General features: G+C 46.6%; 1 protein-coding gene across 1 annotated transcript in view; it reads left to right on the forward strand.

The window, feature by feature from the left end:
• LOC142580004 (sushi, von Willebrand factor type A, EGF and pentraxin domain-containing protein 1-like) overlaps positions 1-19,591 on the forward strand; it is a 916,641-nt gene that overhangs the window by 645,519 nt on the left and 251,531 nt on the right. Inside the window, exons 7-8 of the mRNA XM_075690723.1 lie at positions 15,379-15,552; positions 16,620-16,793. Of these exons, the coding sequence (XP_075546838.1) occupies positions 15,379-15,552; positions 16,620-16,793 (348 nt within the window). The remainder of the gene's footprint in view (positions 1-15,378; positions 15,553-16,619; positions 16,794-19,591) is intronic.

The raw sequence follows: 19,591 nt of genomic DNA on the forward strand, positions 1-19,591 counted from the left end.
CTTACTAACTAAATCAACAAGCATGGCGTCACGCGCGCACAGACACACATAAACACAGCTTACTCAATGAGCGCGGACACTCGCTGCCGAAACGCTGACATGAGAAAGAGGAGCAGCAGCAGCAAGCGAATTGATCTCCGTGCTGTCTCTCGCTTCAACGCGAACTAAGCGGCGAGGACACAGCGCACACGAAGCTATGAGCCCCCGGCGCATCTAGACTGTGTACTCATAGCACGTCGTTTTCAAGCCCGCGTTTCAACCCGCGCGGCCCCGTGCGGCCACGCCCTACGCAGCATGCACTGGAGTAGAACTCCCCCTCCCTCCCTTCCCCTCGGTGCCTGGCGCGCGACGGAAGAAGGTGCGCTGCCTCCCCGCTTTCCTCCTTCGCGCGCGACATTGAGGCGCAATCGTCGGCTCACCCTCACATGCTTTCACTCGCTCATGCCACATACGTCATGCGGCGACGATGTTATCGCCCTTGTACTGTATGCGGAACATCACGATAACGCCGACGGCGACGGCAGAAATGCGCCTGGAGTGTCCATATCATTGCTGTCGCTATCAAAACACAGTTCGCCTATGCGATCCTTGGCTTCAATATCTGTTGCCTTCACATGATCACATGATTGCGACTATATATATATATATATATATATCAGCAATATCGTCGTTTACGAATTATGTGTTCACTTGCAGCACATTTCCGGCGATAGCATTCGAATCGGCTGGTTCGCTAGTGCCGCAAGCGAAATCCAGGTTTGCGGCACTAGTGCACTGAGACTCGACTCGGGCTGATTGATACGAAAGCCTCACCGGTGGGCCATAAAATGGAGCACAGGTCTGAGAAACTTATACACTTTTCAGATTTTGAGATACACTTTTGAGATTTTTATACACTTTTGAGAAAATTTTACACTTTCTATCATTGTGGCATTATTGCGAGCAATTTACTAAGGATAAGTGCTATTTTGCATTCTCCTTTTCAGATATAAGTATCCCACAATTTGACGAAGTCGTACCTATATTTAACAATGGTTTTTAACAGTGGACGCCGGTTGGTTGTGATGGCGAACGAGATGGTAGCGTGCTCGCCGGCCAGTCACAAACAATTCTTGGGAGGAAATCTAGGCACATGAGGCTTTTTTTCTATTTTCCCCGAATGGGAAGTCTTCCAGACATTGGTTTTAGGGCGTCTTCGCAAAGTTATGGACGCGAGACCTGTGTTGATCCACTCAACGCATTTTTATACATTATGTGCATATAGCACGGCTTCATCAATGGCCTTGCCAGCACAAGTTCTAGTTTCATTCTAGGGTATATCGACGCTACTTGTGAAGTGCAGGGCTTCATACTCGAAGTTTCCTACATAAGTTCAACTTCAGTAACGCCAGAAAATCCTTTCATATAGTTTTGCTTAAGTTGTAAGTGATCGCTAATAAAAAAACTTTCGTATTTTGTCGAACAACCCATGAAAGACGATTGGGAGGAATAAAATGTAAATGCATTCGTTTTCATAAAAAGCTGTCCTAATGTACTCATTCAGACTTCTACGTCCTGTGCATGTTATTCGGAATAAAAAGAATAGGAAATCTATAACTAAACGGACTACTGTGGTGCTTGTCTGCCATCCTGCCACGAAAATTTATGCCTTTAGTTTTTTTACAGTGGTTTCTTCACGAGTTAGGTGAGAGTAGCGCAGGTGATATCCCATTGAGATTATCTTTATCTTATGTATAGAGGGCATTCGCAAGTTCAAAATGGCCCATGGTCTGGTACTTTACCATGCACTTAATTAATTTTACTTAACTGAATATTGACGTCTGCAACATCCCCCACTTAACGTGGTTTCCAGTCCAGAGCTGATAGGAGGACACCTAGATCGAACAGTCGAATCCCGTCTCGTCTATAATGAGCGCTTCTGCGTGTCGAAAACGCGACAGATTTTCGCTCCTACAACCAAGCCGCTATCGAGCGGCAGAACATAGCTCCGTGCAACTGCCAGTTCGCCGTGAATGGTTTTTCCGAAAGCCATGCGTTCGCAAACTTCAACAGAACCGCACGTGGGCGGAGTTAGCAAAACGTGCGTCGCTGAGCGCGCACGAAGTCAAGGCGCGAATACGACACGGGGAAGAGGATTAACGCCGTGCATGCAATTTTCGGACTTACAAATGCCCGCTGTAATCTCTCGGTTTTTTTCTTTTCGATTTATTTTTTTTTTCGTTTCTTTCCTTCGTTAAGCGGTGCCGGAGTCTATACATGTTTTCGTGCTGGTTGTCTCATTATCATTGCAACTTCGGAGTGAATGTGTTTTTTGTGTGTGTGTGTGTACTCAACCTAACTCTTCAAAAACTCGCCGCTCATCCTCAGTTCAAGTCGATGTGTTTACAAGGTGAGAGAACGAGAACTCGGCCCTGAAGGAAATGCGGGACAATTTCTCTATAGGCTTGCTCAGTAAAACAAGAGTTCACCAGCTTGTTTGTGTTGACGTGTACATGTATTCCTCGATTTTACTGGCATTTGTCTCCACGCGTAATAAAGGGAGAGTCCATAGTTAGGAACAATTCAATTTTAGATGACAGATACAACGCGAGAACCGAATACACGGAACACTGATATTTGCTTTTCTGTCTTCAGAAGGGCCATATTCTCAGGATTAAGAACTTATTCGCGCGTGTTCGAAGCGTTTCCGATCAAAAACCTGTCAAAAAGTATGTGTGCGAATGGAAATTGTGAGTCTAATAGAAACAGGTAAAGTACTTAGAGGTGCAACAGTCAGCACAGCGTATCAAAGCTGGTAAGTGATGCACGGTTACCTCAAGAGAAACCGTTAGACACTCCGGCGGCTTCAGGCCAGTGTCCAGCCTACCTGCAAACTTAATCCTGTGCACTACTTCGAAAATCATGCTGTTGAAGAGTCGTTCGTTTTGTTATTTAGCGCTGCTCAGGATAATGCGCATTTAATTGCCGTAGTCGGCATGTAGAGAACTACAGGCGTTAGCGTAGCGTGTTTTCACATGTGCGCTGTCTCCAACCATCGCTGTCGGGCCGAATTTCTTATATGGTAGGACTTCCTGGCCAATGAGCTCTAACATGATTTGTGCGACATGGTGTGCGGTTCGCGTACCGTACTTGTTTACGTAGGGCATGAAAATTCCAAATTCCCTGAAGGTGAAGCCGATCAACAACCGATCGCAGAATCAAGAAGGCCGACGTTCAACTCCCGCTCATCTATCGATACTAATGTATGTACTGCACTTTTTATTAGTGTTGCAACTTTCTCGATTACACAGACACGCGCATTAAGATTCCAATGTGCAGGGTGTTCCCTCTAAAAAGAAGCAGGTTTTTCCGCACAAAGCCTCTTATTGTGGAGAATTAAACCCGCTTTGAGAAATAACTTTTAGTGAGTTGCACCCTAACAACTTTTGGAGAGCGTCGCAACTGTCAAAAAGCGCTCTCATTAAGTTGAAAAAAACTGGCACACCGCGTAAGGTTCCCTACGAAACTCACTAGAGGGAACACTGGCGCTAGTGTCTACGAGAGCTGCAAGCATGGCGGTTCATCCAGCATGCTAATGAATGGCAGTACACATATTTGCCTAACTTCGTCCTTCTGGCTCAAAACGGCTTTGCGACTTTGCAGCTGGTTCGTTTTCAGCAAAATATTGCACCCACCGTGGTTACTTAGCGGCTATGGTGTTGGGTTGCTAGGCACGAGTTTGTGGCATCAAATCCCGGCCGCGGCGGCCGCATTTCAATGGTGGCGAAATGGCAAAAACACCCGTGAACTTAGGTTTAGATGCACGTTCAAGATCGCCAGGTGCTCCATATCATTCCGGAATCCCCCACTACGGCGTGCCTCATAATCAGATTGTGATTTTGGCACGTAAAGCCCCATAATTGAAAAAAAAAATATTGCACTATAAGGGCAACAATTCAAGAACGATTATGGATGTGGGCGGAGACTTATTGGCCGCTCGTGTTTAGAAAACTACTAAGAAATAGAAAGCGCAAGAAAAGCGCCGCAAGAACATCTGAAGGCTCAGGCACGAAGATTAGACAAATCGATGTACTAACCATTGTTCTCATCATAGATAAAAGATCTCAGCGCCCGGATTTCGTCCAGTAATTCTTGAAAAAAACTGTATGTGCAGATCAAACCCTTTAATAAGGGGTGGGTAATAGTCGCCATAGATGTCAACAGGTTGAAGACTTCCCACTGCAACTTTTTCTTTTTCTAGGAATAAACTCAAGTTTCAGGGAATAGTTGTCGGTATCATGAGAGAGTGAGATGAGTGTAAGGGGAGCGTTGCGAGGCTTACTATGCTCCGTTTGCCAAGAATGTGTACAGGAACGCAGACTGCAGACTGCGTCACCCATGCAAAAGCGGGATCGATATGGACACTCGTGTCACTGCACAGCGTCCTCCCCCCTGTCGGAGCGTCGTCTGCTATGTATTGGCTGCCAGCGCATGCGTCTTACCTTCGACTATAGTATAGCATTATTGCGAAACGAAATGCAAGCAAATGTCAGTTTGACTGCCGTACTTAGGGAGAGGTTGATGAACGAACTGAAAGAGGCTATAGGTTTAAAAAAACTTGTTGCTGAGCTAGTTTGTTCATGACTTTAAAGAGGTTACAGCGCTAAGCAGACGAGGCGCCCGTATATGCCCTTTGTGTCTCACTTCTTCCTCGTCTGCTTAGCGCAGTAGCCTTTGTTTTTAAGACAAAAGGTACACGAGTTCATACTATCCACGCGAGAAGTGCATCTGTTCAAAGTATGAAAGGGTGGGATGTTTTCCATACTTACAATTATCGCTTGCTTCCCTGATAGCTTTAATTATTTACTTATTCACTGATATGTCCATTCGTATTAATGCACTCGATTGCATAAGAAGCACTTTCATTGCTACCGTTAATCTCTTAGGGACTTTTCTAATAAAAAGTGTCACAAAACTGCGATGCCTCACAATGCACCTATGTAACCCCCTAATCCTACTGTCAAAGTTACTTGAAACCCATGGGCAAAGAACACACATAATTGAACCAAATTCATTTTTTATATTTTTTTTACTAAATGAGCCGAGTGTTCATTATCAGGGAGTCGAATAATTATTTTATCTTGAAAGAATTATTTTTACGAAAATTGCTGATAATGACAATACCATTGCATCTTCCTTAAAATAAGTTAGAGCACATTTCCATGGGATTTTTTTTTTGCTAGCATTTGTGGGCATTTGTTGCAATCGACAAAAAAATTGAGGTAAAAGGAATATGGGCCGCAATAACGTAAAACTATTCCAAACTTTTCTATTGCAATTCTGCAATCAGCTCTCCACGATTTGTCAAAAACTTTTTGGACCACCCCACTTCGCCTGTCTGTCATGCGACTTCACGAAAACCGCGATAGCTCCCTATCTAATATAATGCGTACGCACTGATTATGCATCATCGGACCGAACAAAAGAAAAATAGTTATTTCTGATTCGACGCGTTTTAGCCATTAGACTTCGGCTATTGGTGAAAAGTTTTCGGGCTGCACCCACTTCATCTGTCTGTCAGCTGACGTCATGAAACCGCGAAAACTCGATTGCGTCAAAGTGAGGTGCGCGCGTTAAAAACGCATTAATATGCCGAACCAAACTGGATTTTTTCTGAATAGCTGGAGACTGCCCCGTTCCAAAAGGAGTAGAAGATGGCTGCTGCCGATCGCTCAGGCACTGGCTACTCGCGCCTGCCGGAGCGCATAGGTTTATTTGCGTATAACAAAACTTTTTGCGTGGTCGTATAACGTTATCGAGCCTTTTCGGCACGTACACGACATCGCTCTGCCGAATCTTCTTTGCTAAGGATCCGTTTCAACGTCATTCTTAAGCTTCCGTTGCACCCCGCCGCAATATTAGACAAGGCACCGCAAGCTAAGTAAGGGGAAGCGGACCAATTGCAGACACCGGCACCACCCTCTTCATCCAGTTATCTATTTTCGGTGCGCTGGCCCGGCCCCATCGAAACCCTCTCCACTTGAGCGTGTTCCTCGCCTCTTTTCAGCCGCTTAAGTAAGAAAAACCGCTCAATGTAGCCAATGTTATTCGTTTTGAAAGCAAACAAAAGGTACCTCCTATAAACGAGGAGAGCGTTTGATTGGGCTGTTCAGGCAACGCTGCGGGTCACTGCCCGATGCTTGCGTCAGCGGTTACGTAAATTTGACATCAGGAGATTGGAATAAAAACATATTGGAATAGTTTTACGTTATATGGCCCATGGTCATCTACAAATTCTCTGCTTGCTTTATTTACTTAATTTACCATTGTATACCACCCAAAATGGTGCAGGGCTGCGGAACCGACAATATGCAACGACTGAATTTGGATTGCACAATAAGAGCAACTGTATAAAATTTCACCTCTTATAATGCTTTCAATTTACATGTGTATTGTGAGCGTCTACGCCTGAAGAAGTCTGGGGGTGTCCTTGAGAAAATAGAAAGAATAGAGGAAATATTTTTCAAGTAACGTCAACATTCATCTCACCATGAATGTCGACATAACTGCGATTAGCAATGAAGCAATCTATCTCCACACCGTATTACAACCGTCGTACGTGTAAGGCGTCTATGCAGCCGACGGGATGCTCATTCGAGTGAAAGACATTCATTGAATAGCGGCGCGTACCCAGTGTATTTCTGGCGCAGCTCTCTTGAGCGTTGGGCTGCTGTCCTTGAGAAAACCCAGTGACGTGGCTTCGATTCCTCCCACCACGGGATAAATTTTAAACGTTTTATAACGGCACATTCGGCTGGTTGAGTTGCAGCCGGCCTCTTCTCCCGCGCATGTCACTGCACACGATGCGCCACTTAGCGGCGCCGCCCTAAAGTACACGCTCGGAGCGGGTTCTATTCCGCCGAGCATCGGTGGAAAATAGCGTGCTTTTTTTTTTGTCGTTGTAGAGCGGCTCATTCACGATGGCGCATACCTACCCACGTTGGCGTCAAAGCCGTTCACCGAAGAGCGGCACACACACCAGTTGCCACATACCCAGTGACCCAAGTTGGCATTGAAGAAGTTCATTGAAGAGCAGCCCAGGCCGAGTGGCACATACCCGCTGCTCCAAGTCGGCGTCAAAGAGACGGATTGGAGAATGGTTTATCCCCAGCGCCACATACCATGTCCCGCATCCCCAGTGACCCATATCGGTGTCAAAGAGGTTCGTTGAAGAGTTGAAGAAACAAGCGAGCATTTGCCATTTCTCTCAGTTTATGCTTTTCTATAAGCCGCCGAGGAAGATTGAAGGAAAAAAAGGCCTTGACTATAGTCGCATAAACTAAGCATGTCAAATGATGCGGAAAGGTGTGTTGGCCAACGTATTTACCTTGAACCAGGATGTCGAATCGAAAAAAATACCGGTTTGGCTCAGGTAATGGTTCAATGCGCTTCGGTTCTGTTGCGGTTCAATTCCGGTTTAGAGAAATAAAAAATTGCAGCGGTTCGTGAACCCGTTTGCAACCCTCAACTGGTTCGCGAACTGGTTCGGCGCAGTTCATTTTGACCTGCCCCGTGCCGATATGTTACATAGTGCTACCAACGTTTCCGCATGGAGCTACGCGCAAGTTTCATTAAAGGGAGGCAAGAATTTACGAATTAATTGCACAGACAAGGGGAAATTTCTATGTATAATAAAAGAGAGAGATAATTAGTGCGAATCCCTGCGCCAGCGTAAGGTCTGCGTAGCTTCTGCACTCGTTACTTTGACAACAGCAGAGTCATGTTATTGTCGTGTTGCTTCAGGTTTTACTACAGGACTGGTGGTGAGCGAACTGGGGCCTGTGATCTATGGTGCACAAGACAGCGCGAGTTCACATTTGATTACATAAATTACAACTTGAAACTTCTAGCCTGCAGCGAAGAAACAAGCAATTGCCATTTTTCTCAGTTCATGCTTTTTTTTAAGCCGCCGAGGAAGTTTATGCTTCTGAACGGTAAACAAGGACCTTTGTCCTGAATCATACGTCTATCTTGCGAATGTGCATGTGGCGAATAGTCCTGATCTGGCTAAGGACAGACAAAAAAGTCAAAAGCACGCACATTGTGCCCAATGAATAATTTCTACAACTCTAAAAGCATTGTGCTCTGCTTAGCTAAGCACCAAACTTGCATTGAACCATGGCACCTAAAAAAAGCACATTTCGCGTGCCGCCTTCAGCTGTGGTTACCACTCACTGACAAGGTGACGGCATTCATCTGCAACCGCAGTGTTATGGTTACAATAAGTCATGCAGCTGAACTCGTTGATATCCCTCCTCGAGGACATCGTCTTTCCCGCTCGGCGCGTTTATCTACATTATCTAGTTTTAGTAACAAGCTGACCTAACGGCTGAATTGGGAGAGTCACCAAAAACATTCATTCTGCAGAGCCCCTGAAACAGCTTTTCGGCTGCATAACACAACTGGCATGGCCAACTTCAGAAGTGTAAGCGTCTCTGTCGAGGTGGTCTTGGTTTTAAGCACATACCCATCGTCTATCTCGATTCTCGCACACAACGCCACTCGTCAGTCGTCACAATCTGGTAGTAGGGTGTGCATATTGAAGAAGTAATTATTCCAACAATCGTGCAAACTATTGAGCACCCGGTTTCGCTTTATATGTTTGAACTTTTTCGTGCCGAACTGGTAACCATTAATATTTGTTTCGGTTCAGGTTCGCTTCGGGTTCAGGCAAGTTCCATCATTTTGTGTTCGGGTTCAAGACTGCCCAAAACTGCGGTTCGGTTGTGGTTTTCGGTACATTTTCGGGTTCGGTTCGACATTCTGCTTTAGACCAAATATTTGCAGTTACATATGTCACTCGCACGCGCTGTCGAACCACTTTAAAAGCAGAAACAAATGTTTTGTCTCTCTCTCTCTCTCTTAGTTGAAAGTCAGTGCACTGTATTTAATTTCTCTCTGTTCTTCTTCCTCTTCTGTCAGCTGCGTTGCATTTCTGTATCAGATTAGTTTCTTTTCTTTGTTTCTTTCTTTCACCTTGCTTAATTGTTTATCCAATGAGTTCTTATCTTCTATACTTTCTGACTAAATTCTGTTAGTGGAAGTCAGTGGTGCTTTTCTTATATTTCTCATGACGTTTTTCATAACTTAGACCATTGAACGTTGTCTACAGATGCGTTCTAAAGTATTTTTTGTGCTGCTTTATTTGAGATACAAAAAACAAGTGAGTAGAAAAAAGCTTCGAGCTTGCCACATTCTTTCCCCAGGATCGTTGTCACATACAGGAAGCGGACACGAAAGAAAAATATATGCTTAGTGAGGTCCCATGGGTGTGTGAGCGTGTCCTGCCTGCTATACACCGACGTGGATAAACGAGAATGCTACACAGCAACTATTTATGGGCACAAAAACGCGTGCGTTCGTCTTCCAAGAACCAGCCACAGAGAAAATGACTATTTCGCACGTAATGGCTGCAAATATAAGAGGTTGCTACGGCTGAAGGCCGCCGCCGTGAAGAATCTTATAAATAAAAATGTCATAACCTTGCGCAAGCAATGGAGCTGTGGCTAACCGCTATCACTTGGACAAATATAGCGTACAGCTACGAAGGTATAATCCTGACAGATTCTAACGGGGCGTTATCTGGTGAAAAAGATTAATGACTGCATTTCCCAAATTATAGCTCACGTCTTGTGCTGTATAGCTAGCTACACACGGGTAGCTTTCGGGAAGAGTCCTAACCTTTCCTTCACTTCGCTGTCAGAAGCCTAGACAAAAGATTTATGGCTACAGTAAAAAGCATATCTGGGAAGAAGTGAGTTCTTGACAGCAACTGTTACGCAAGCCGTTTCCTTCGATTCTCAAAGTTGGCAACAAGCTGTTCGAAGGTTGTGTCATCTTTCTATTGGTATTTAAATTCTTCTGACCATGCGCTGCCCTTTACTGTTTACTCGTCATCGCAAGATCAATGGTATCCAGTATAGGATGACTGATTAAATTGAAACGAGATACAGAAAAACTAGGTCAGCTTAGACTTCCAAATCGCCCGCTCTGATTTTTTTTTTATTTCAACAGGTTCGCCGCAGTGCAAACCGCCAGCTAAAAAGCGTGGTCGCCCATAGCTTTCCACAGTACCCACTGGGCGAATGTACGGCGTCGGCGTTCTCTAAGCAAGCAAACTTATATAATCTGCAACCAGATCCTTGCTTTTTGTTCACTCATCGTACCAGGCCACGCTGTTGTCGCTAGAACGCGAAACAAAAAGAAAAAAAAATTGAAAGAAAAAAAGAATAATAAAGCAAAGAAAACGCCGCGAGTATTTTTAACCACAAGGCGAAATGATCAGTTTAAGTTTGAACATAATACATAAAAATTTACTTCGCCGGAAGAAATGTAAGCACTTTTGAGTGCCTCTCAGTATATAAACAAAGAGCCAGAGTAGGAAGTGCTAAACACAGCAGCTTTCATCAGGCAAGTCTATTAAATACCAGACATAAAACGTTACGCTGGAGAACACTTTACTTTCTCCTGGGATAACTTAATGAGAAGCTGCACGGCGAGTTCCTTTCCGCCCTTACATGCCGCGAAGCTGCAGTGGTGATTTTTCCTAAAGCAGCAACGATCGAACGACAACAAAAACTTGAATTGTTATCATTGTGGCCAATTTCACTCGCAATCAAGGCACATCTAGCGTTGAAGTAGGGCTTTTTACCCACTTGACTGGTACTTTAATGCTTTAATAGGAATCAATAATTGAGATATAGTAAATTTAAACTATTTTCTGATTGATCAGTCACATTTTCGGAAGGATAATGTGGATGCTGATTCAATTACTTCTTTTTCTTCACTTACTGCTTACAGTTTTCACAATATAAATTCAATACGCAATAGAACTTCTGAGCAGGGAAATGTAACGACGAGGGGTGTTGTCAGTCGGCTATTTCCTTCATGGCGAAGTAACGCGCAGCTGAAGAGAATCCTCGAGTGTGAGCTTGTCCGGCTCTTCTCTCATTTTGAAGGAGTGTTATGTGCACTTTGATCACGCGTTGTTTCACTGTAAATACGAACGGCCACACGCAATCGGTGGTCGACATAATACTGCAAACATTGCCTTTTATCAAGCGTTTCGGGTTGGATCAGCGCATTTACAACACATACAACACACCGTGGCTTAAACTGGGTAAATTAGGTCCCTGTGAGTAGCGCTTCTAATTAAGGCATCATCCAACTATCGGCCAACTAGAGACATCAGGGCATCCCGGAGGGCGTAACACCACTGGCCATTAGATCGAGGCCAGTGAGTAGCCGGGAAACTGACTTCGAACATGCGGGTAATTCGCACAGACCTTGGGCAAGCAGGGGAAAAATATGTGAATAAATGTGCGTTCGCATGTGCCTATGGGCGCCTCCTGGTGGCTACATGCAAAATACCTACTGGTAAGATGCTAAAAAGAAAAAAGTTTTACGACCGAAAAAACTACCTTTAAAGCCATTTTGCATCTTCCCTCGGGTTTGCTTCGTTAGTGTGCCGTTTCGAGTAAGTTGTGTAATAGCATGCAATCAGGATCGAGGAAGCTTATGTGCCTGTGCGCGCACCTCTGTTTTATCTAATAAAATAATAAATCTGTTGCAATGCGGTTTAGTCACAAAGCAAGAAGGATAAACAGGAAGGTCTGTTGCTCGAGGGTCAGGCACCGAGTGTGCGAGCTCTAACCTCGAGCGAGGCGTTGACGATGCGCCTGTCTTCTTTGCTACACTCTACGTAAATCCATTACAACCCGCCGTGGTTGCTCAGTGGCTATGGTGTTGGGCTGCTGAGCACGAGGTCGCGGGATCGAATCCCGGCCACGGCGGCCGCATTTCGATGGGGGCGAAATGCGAAAACACCCGTGTGCTTAGATTTAGGTGCACGTTAAAGAACCCCAGGTGGTCAAAATTTCCGGAGTCCTCCACTACGGCGTGCCTCATAATCAGAAAGTGGTTTTGGCACGTAATACCCCAAATATTATTATTAATTAAATCCATTACAAAGCAGTGAAAATTCTGAAAGAAATAACAAGACGCCAAAAACTACCCGAAACCTACGTCGCATGAACCCCAGGCTACGAACACCTGGCAGGAAACGAAGCAGCACATGCTGTCGCCCGAGAGCATACCAGCCGGAAAGCGATGAGGGTGGAGGACATTCCCATCAACTACGCTGTAATATTGCAGCATTACCGACTATAAAGAAGACAATATCCTCTACCACATCCAAAATTAAGCAAGGAAGAAGCCACCGCCCTCCACAGATTACAAACGAATACGTATGTACATGGAATTATCATGCACCGAATGCACCCCACCAAATTTTCATACCTATGTCGATATTGTGATGTACCAAACACGCTCCAACACATGGTGTTGGTGTGCCCACACCGCGAGAAAAACAGTCAAGATGATGCCTCAAAACCGCTACAAGCGATCGAAGAAACGTGGGAGGCAATGTTAAAGGCACAGAGCCTGGAAGATCAGCGAAGTCTGGTGGACCGGGCCTGGGCTGTGGCATTAGCCAACGGCTTTTTGGGCTAAGAAAGGCGCCCACCTTGGGCGAAGAAAGAACACTTTCTCGCTGTTTCTCACAATAAACGTTCATCCCTCCTCCTCCTCCTCCTCCTCAAATGTCGGCTCATAGTTGGGTGTCTTTAAAGCCTACACACCTCTTAATGGAACAGACAGACAGACAGACAGACAGACAGACAGACAGACAGACAGACAGACAGACAGACGGACGGACGGACGGACGGACGGACGGACGGACGGACAGACAGACAGACAGACAGACAGACAGACAGACAGACAGACAGACAGACAGACAGACAGACAGACAGACAGGCAGACAGACGGACGGACGGACGGACGGACGGACGGACGGACGGACGGACGGACGGACGGACGGACGGACGGACGGACGGACGGACAGACAGACAGACAGACAGACAGACAGACAGACAGACAGACAGACAGACAGACAGACAGACAGACAGACAGACGGACGGACGGACGGACGGACGGACGGACGGACGGACGGACGGACGGACAGACAGACAGACACACAGACAGACAGACAGACAGACGGACGGACGGACGGACGGACGGACGGACGGACGGACGGACGGACGGACGGACGGACAGACAGACAGACAGACAGACAGACAGACAGACAGACAGACAGACAGACAGACAGACAGACGGACGGACGGACGGACGGACGGACGGACGGACAGACGGACAGACAGACAGACAGACAGACAGCGAACTTTATTTAATCCTGAGGAGCTAATGTCAGGACCTCCTAACGGGAGGCCATTGTAGCCGCTGGCCGCGCCCACGTAAAGGACAGAAGGCCGTGACGCTCCGCTCTTTCCTGGGCCCTCTGACACTCAAATATATTCGACCACTGCTTTGATTTCCTGAAAAATTATATTTGGGCCACCCATTCTTGAGGCGTAGGGTATGCGATCTTCTTTGCGAATCCTCTAGAATGGTTATGTATACCTGTGACACATTAGATATAGGGTGGTGCTGAAATGTATTTAAATATGTGTTGTACTTCTCTGTGCATACATCTCTCATCACCATCCTTCTCTCAACAAGTATCATACATCGTCTTCGTGGCATCACTGCGTCGATGTCTCCGACAGCGCGTCTACCTAATCCAGTGGTTGCATTTCGCCGTAACTTGTGGACGGTTAAGTGAAGAAACATAAAGGTTGCATGATATTAAGACTGTGACCATTGTGACGGATAAATATAAACATTGTGTGAGATTGAATGAACATAAACACAGTAGTACGCATTGCATTTAGCTCTTTAACCACCTCACTAAAGCTTTGCTTCACATGGATTCCAACATGCGCATCGGATCTGCATATTTCTTTTTTTCTTGAAACGTCTTAAAAATCGGTCATAGAGGATTCCTTGCTAAAACCGCACGTAATAGAAACATGATATAGCCTTCTCGTTTATATCTTTGCGACCAAACTCCCTAGGCGCCTTTGTATCGCTGCGTGGAGAAAAGAAGGCATTACGTGGTCATGCATGTGTCGGGTGCACAGATGGCGCCGTTGTCGCTCCATGCACGACGCAATCGGAGCCTAATTTAGCGTCTCGCTTGGCGTTCAGAGAGTTGTAGATCAGCAGTATGTTTGTCGATACGAGCGGTAGTAGTCGCGTTTAAAAGAGCTCACTCAGCCATATCAGGTCTAATCCGCCAAACTGAAACCGGTTCTCATCAGGAGTTAAGGCCGACAAGTGTGCAATTTTATGCAGAACTTTCACGCTTGTTCGGTTACGGCACGCCTGAGTACAACACGTAGGGTCCAGAAACGGCGTGAATTGACTAGGGCAGCAAGGCGGAGGGATTTCCAACCCCTTTGACCACGACGGAATGTGTCCGTCTCCATAGGGAGCGCAAGCACAGGAGCTTGAGGCAAACGCAGGAGCCCCAACTATTTACGAGGGCGGTGGATTCGAGCGGCGCAAGGCAGTCTAGGGCGTCAACATTAGGGAGGCCATTTCTTTACCCCGGGACCCAAACACCCTCTGCACAATAAACGCGCCCACTACGAATAGGGAGCGAGCACGATGAAGATTTAGACCCGAAGAAACTCCACTATAGCTGTAACATAAGTTAGAAATGTACGCTTTCTAGTGCGTGAATGTAAGTTGTGTATTTGGTCACGTCTTTTCTGTTCCCTATAGTGCCCGCACACACTTTGCAGCACGCATAAGACATTTCACGCACCTCACTGCGGCTGCGTCTGTACTACAGCCTACCGTATTGCTCCTTCTTTTTTTCTTTTTTTTCAGAAGTGGGTGGAGATATTCCCCACGTTTAACACATATCTCGTTCGACATCCTGCATTTTTCGGGATAAGAATGCTTCCGATACAGACGCAGAAAGGGAGCATGCAAAAAAGGTAAAAGGAAGGGAGGTTGACCGGAGGATCATCTTGTTGGCTACAGCTTACAACACAGTAGAGAAAGAGACATGGGCTTGAAGAAATAAACGAGTAGCTTTAAAGGACACACACACACACATGCACGCACACACGCACGCGCGCACACACAAACACTAGCACTTTCTGGGCCTTGTGCAGTGACGAGCGCGAAGCCGGTGGTCCGTTGCTTCAAGATGGGCAGGATGATCAGTTAGGTGCAAAGGCATATACAAGAATATATGCTTCGTAACAGTACCGCACTGATAGAAATGTTGCCACTAGAATAAAGAGACGCTTGTCTACGTGCGATATAGTGTTCCATGGCCAATGCATTCGGAGGTGCTCTTCTGCACGTGTGTTATTATAGTGATGGTGAAAACAATGACTTTAATGCCTCTCCCTGCCTCCCTGTCTGCAGCCAAGAGCTGCGGCCCTCCAGGTGAGGTGGAGCATGGGCGCCGCATGGGCGCCATGACGCGCTTCACCAGTTCGGTCAAGTACGAGTGCCACGAGGGATACGAGCTGTTTGGCCGGGCGCACCGCTACTGCCAGTCCTCCGGCCAGTGGAGCGGCACACTGCCCGAATGCAGGCGTACGTATCAACTGCAACACCTTAACAAACTGCTCTTCCTGGTACATGCTGACGTTACGTGCGAATGCTGCTAGTGCGTACTAATACCGCTCATCTTTAAGGCTACCTTTGTTAATCGGTTCTTTCAACAGTTCTCAAGTAGCGTACATATACAATCCTTCTCGAGCAGAACGCCTTTACTTGCGCAGCATTATGCATGACTGGGAAAACTCAGCTCTGGGACGTGACAATTGGATTGTCATTGTTCCTGTGATGCAAACTTTTAGGCAGCAGGATAATTCAGGCAAATTTCTTTGACAAGGATGGTAAATAAAGCTCCACAGAGCGAGCATCCATGTGGACGCTCGTCGCTAGACTCATTGTCACGTGGGCGCTTTCGCCTTCAGTTTTCTTTTTTTTTAAGTTATATTGCTAGCGACGCAACCTCGGCATATTTTAACGCGGTGCCATAAAAGGCTGGCGGAGCATCTGCAGAACGAGGTCCAAGGTATCACTTATTACGGGTACTCACGTGTGCTTCCTTGTCTCCATTGTGACCAGAATTTGCAGCGACAGAACTCTTTCGTTCCGTCGCTGCTGTGATTGCAGCCACGAGTTATTTCAAGAGCCCCTTAAAAACTTCACTAGGCTTACTTAAGCACTCGCATACTCGTCATTGAACTGCGAGCTGCATGGTAATTTTCTAACCTCGTCAGGTTGTTGCAAGCTGAATAAGCGATTATCGGCTCAGTAAAGTAGACAATTTAACATCCGCAGTACAAGTTTACTGAAATCCTAAGCCTGCATATTGTCATGCATTATTGCAAGGAACCGAGTTAATTCAGGTCCATTCAGGTGCATACTAGTGTCGCCAGAGTCAGCTAACAATGTGCACACAATTGTGGGCAGAAGTGCCTGCATGCTGCATGTATATCGACTAAAAAGTGTATATTTGTCAAGGCACACAGGCAGAGGCGAGCAGATGCCGACAGCACTCGCCAATTGCGATTGGAGCTTTGCAGTGTGCACACCGCAACAAGAATTCAAAGAACTGCATCGAGTTTTGCCGCGCTTCTTTCCGGGCGCAGCGGTGCAATGCGACAAGCCCGAGGACCCGCTGAACGGCCGGGCCATCTACGACCAGCTGCTGTTCAACTCGGTGGTGCGCTACGAGTGCCACCACGGATTTCGCTTGAAGGGTCCTTCCACGGCGCGCTGCAACTCGCAGCGGCAATGGGAGGGCGCACCCACGCACTGCGTTGGTCAGTATTACACGAACGTGAGCCCGTTACAGTGGCTCGGCGTCTACAGCGTTCTGCTATCGTACACGATGTTGTGGATTCAATTCCCGCCTACAGCAGCTGCGTTCCCATGGTGGTGGAGTTCAAAATTCCCCGTGTACTCGTATAGGTGCACATTAGAAAATTGTAGGAGGTCGAAATGAATGCTAACCCGACCACTACGGCATTCCTCTTAGTACAACTTCGACGCGAACACCGGCATTCCGCGAGGAGAGCGGTGGTGCGAGCCAAGGCACAAAAAAAAAAAAAGTGAAGTTATGGGGTTTTGCGTGCCGAAACCACAATCTCATTATGAGGCATGCCATAGTAGGGGGCTCCTGAAATTTGCACGACCTGGAGTTATTTAACGTGCACCTAACTTAAAGTACACGGGTGTTTTCGCATTTCACCCCATCGAAATGCCACTGCCGTGGCCGGGATTCGATCCCGACACCTCGTGCTTAGCAGCCCAACACCATAGCCACTAAGCAGCCGCCATCACATTATGCATGATTTGATCAGGTTGTCAGCACTGAGGCTTTTATTTAATTGTGCCGGTTAAATAACTAATAAATAACGCTTGCAGTGAAGGACAACAATTTCGGCCCTTACAAAGTAAAAAAAAAAATTACGGGGTTTTACGCGCCAAAACCACTTTCTGATTATGAGGCACGCTTTAGTGGAGGACTCCGGAAATTTCGACCACCTGGGGTTCTTTAACGTGCACCTAAATCTTAGCACACGGGTCTTTTCGCCCCCATCAAAATGCGGCCGCCGTGGTCGGGATGCGATCCCGCGACCTCGTGCTCAGCAGCCCAACACAATAGCCACTGAGCAACCACAGCGGGTAACAAAGTCAGCTTTTTAGGCTGCACCAGTGTCTACTGTACAATATATTTCTGTTATTTTCTGTGACATCTGAGCACAGTAGGAGTCAACCCTGAATGAATCCCCTGTCACAACCCTATCCATAAGAGATGTTAATTATTGACGATTTGCACATAAACATAAGCTTACAAGAACAACGATGTTAGTGCAATGAAAGGAAAGTGAGGAAGCGAAAAAACGCTATGTTAGCCGCTGATCATATTCAGCTTAGTCATATTCGAATGCTTGTGCATTCAATCCAAGTTTGAATGAAAACTAAATGCGATGAAGTACCAAAGTGTACAGAGGAAGCTGACGAACACTCGTTTCAGTTATGCGGCAAACGATGGTTAATTGGCCAGCGGAGCGCGAACAGCCAGACAACACTTGTGAGAAAACGGAGGTCACAAGTATAGGGAACGCCCGACAAATGCGGCCGTCATTATTAGGACCCCGGTTTCGCTTACGCTCCCCCGATAACGCGCGGGTGTCTGTACACTGTGTTCAAGAAGTGCAAAGATTGCGAAACGCTTCCGATCCCTCATTCTCTCACTTCCGCCATTTCCGATGGTTTTCGCGCTCCCGCTTTTGTCCTTTTCGCTGTTCGCTATTCTCTTTCCGCACTAACAGAGCACATGCACAGCGCTCACTAAAGGGCGCCCATTGTGGGCTCATTGTTTCACACTCTATATTCAGCTGACACATCGTGTCTATATCCATGCCCGATCGCTCTTCTTCTTCGTTCTCTTCTTGTTTTTTTTTTCTTTCCTTCTCATTTTGTCGCTATCCGACGACTGTCCTAGACGCCGCTCTTTGCGCCTGGTTGTCACTCTTTGTTTTTTCTTGCTTTCGCTTTTGTTACATTCTCCTCATTCCTTGGTGCCTGTGCACTCTAAAAGAGGAGGAACAATAATAACCTGTTTGCCCAAATCCAGCAGATTTCGCGCTTCGTTAGCACCACACTCTCAGCGGCGCGGCCGGGCGGACCGCTTGACTTTCTGCCAGCTGTCGAACCTTATTGCGGCCTCGTTGGAAGTATTTGTCATTTATTGTTTCTTCTTCGTGTCCTCTTTACTTGACCCTCCTCAAATCCCCCCACCCCCTCTTTCTTTTCTTTTATTTTTGTATACTTGCTGACTCTCCGAGTTTCTTTTCCCCGTTTATCGTTGTCTCAATTTAGTTCTCGTTGGGCGCGGAATGAAGTTTAATTATGATAATGCCCCTGCAGTGCCCCCGCTTCGTGGTAAAAAAAAAAAGTACGACGGGACGACAAAAACGAGGAATGAGGAGGGGGAGAGCCTGTTTCCGGTAACGACCTTTTTCTTGCGGATGCCGCCGTCGTCGCCGCCGCTGCTGCTGCTGTCCGCTAAATGCGCGGGGGCCCGGCGTGGGCGGAGCGCAGAAATGGTGTCTGTCTTCTTCCGACTGCGGCGGCCATTGTAGTGTGGCTATATCAGCAAGAACTGTTACAGAAACAAGAGAGCTTCTAAGACGAAAATACCATAGCCTACGATTGAACGAATAAAACATAAAGGCTTTATTGTCCTTTTCTGAAGTCTCGTCCTTCGGTGATGAGCTTAGACTCCTTTGCGCTGTGTACGCCCCTCCCCCCACTTTTCTTTTTTTGGCTTGTTTTTTTCGGCATCGCCGTGAATATTGGTTTAGACGTCATTTTTTCTTGTATTTTCTTGTTTGAGTGTCTTTATTGTTTTTTTTTTCTTGCCCATGCTGGTTCCGTTTCGTCGCTCTCGCCGTAACGGGCGGAGCAGTAGTACGCAATTACACGACCGTTATTAGGTATAAGCCTGTCTGAATTGCACGGTCGTTACCATATGAGCGTTTATATCCCGCTCTTTCTGGACGTTCTACGCGTTTTGCTTATTTCGCGCACGTCTCGCGACGCACGAAGACAC

This window comes from Dermacentor variabilis, chromosome 1 (assembly GCF_050947875.1).
Source record: "Dermacentor variabilis isolate Ectoservices chromosome 1, ASM5094787v1, whole genome shotgun sequence".
Classification (NCBI taxonomy): Eukaryota; Metazoa; Arthropoda; class Arachnida; order Ixodida; family Ixodidae; genus Dermacentor; species Dermacentor variabilis.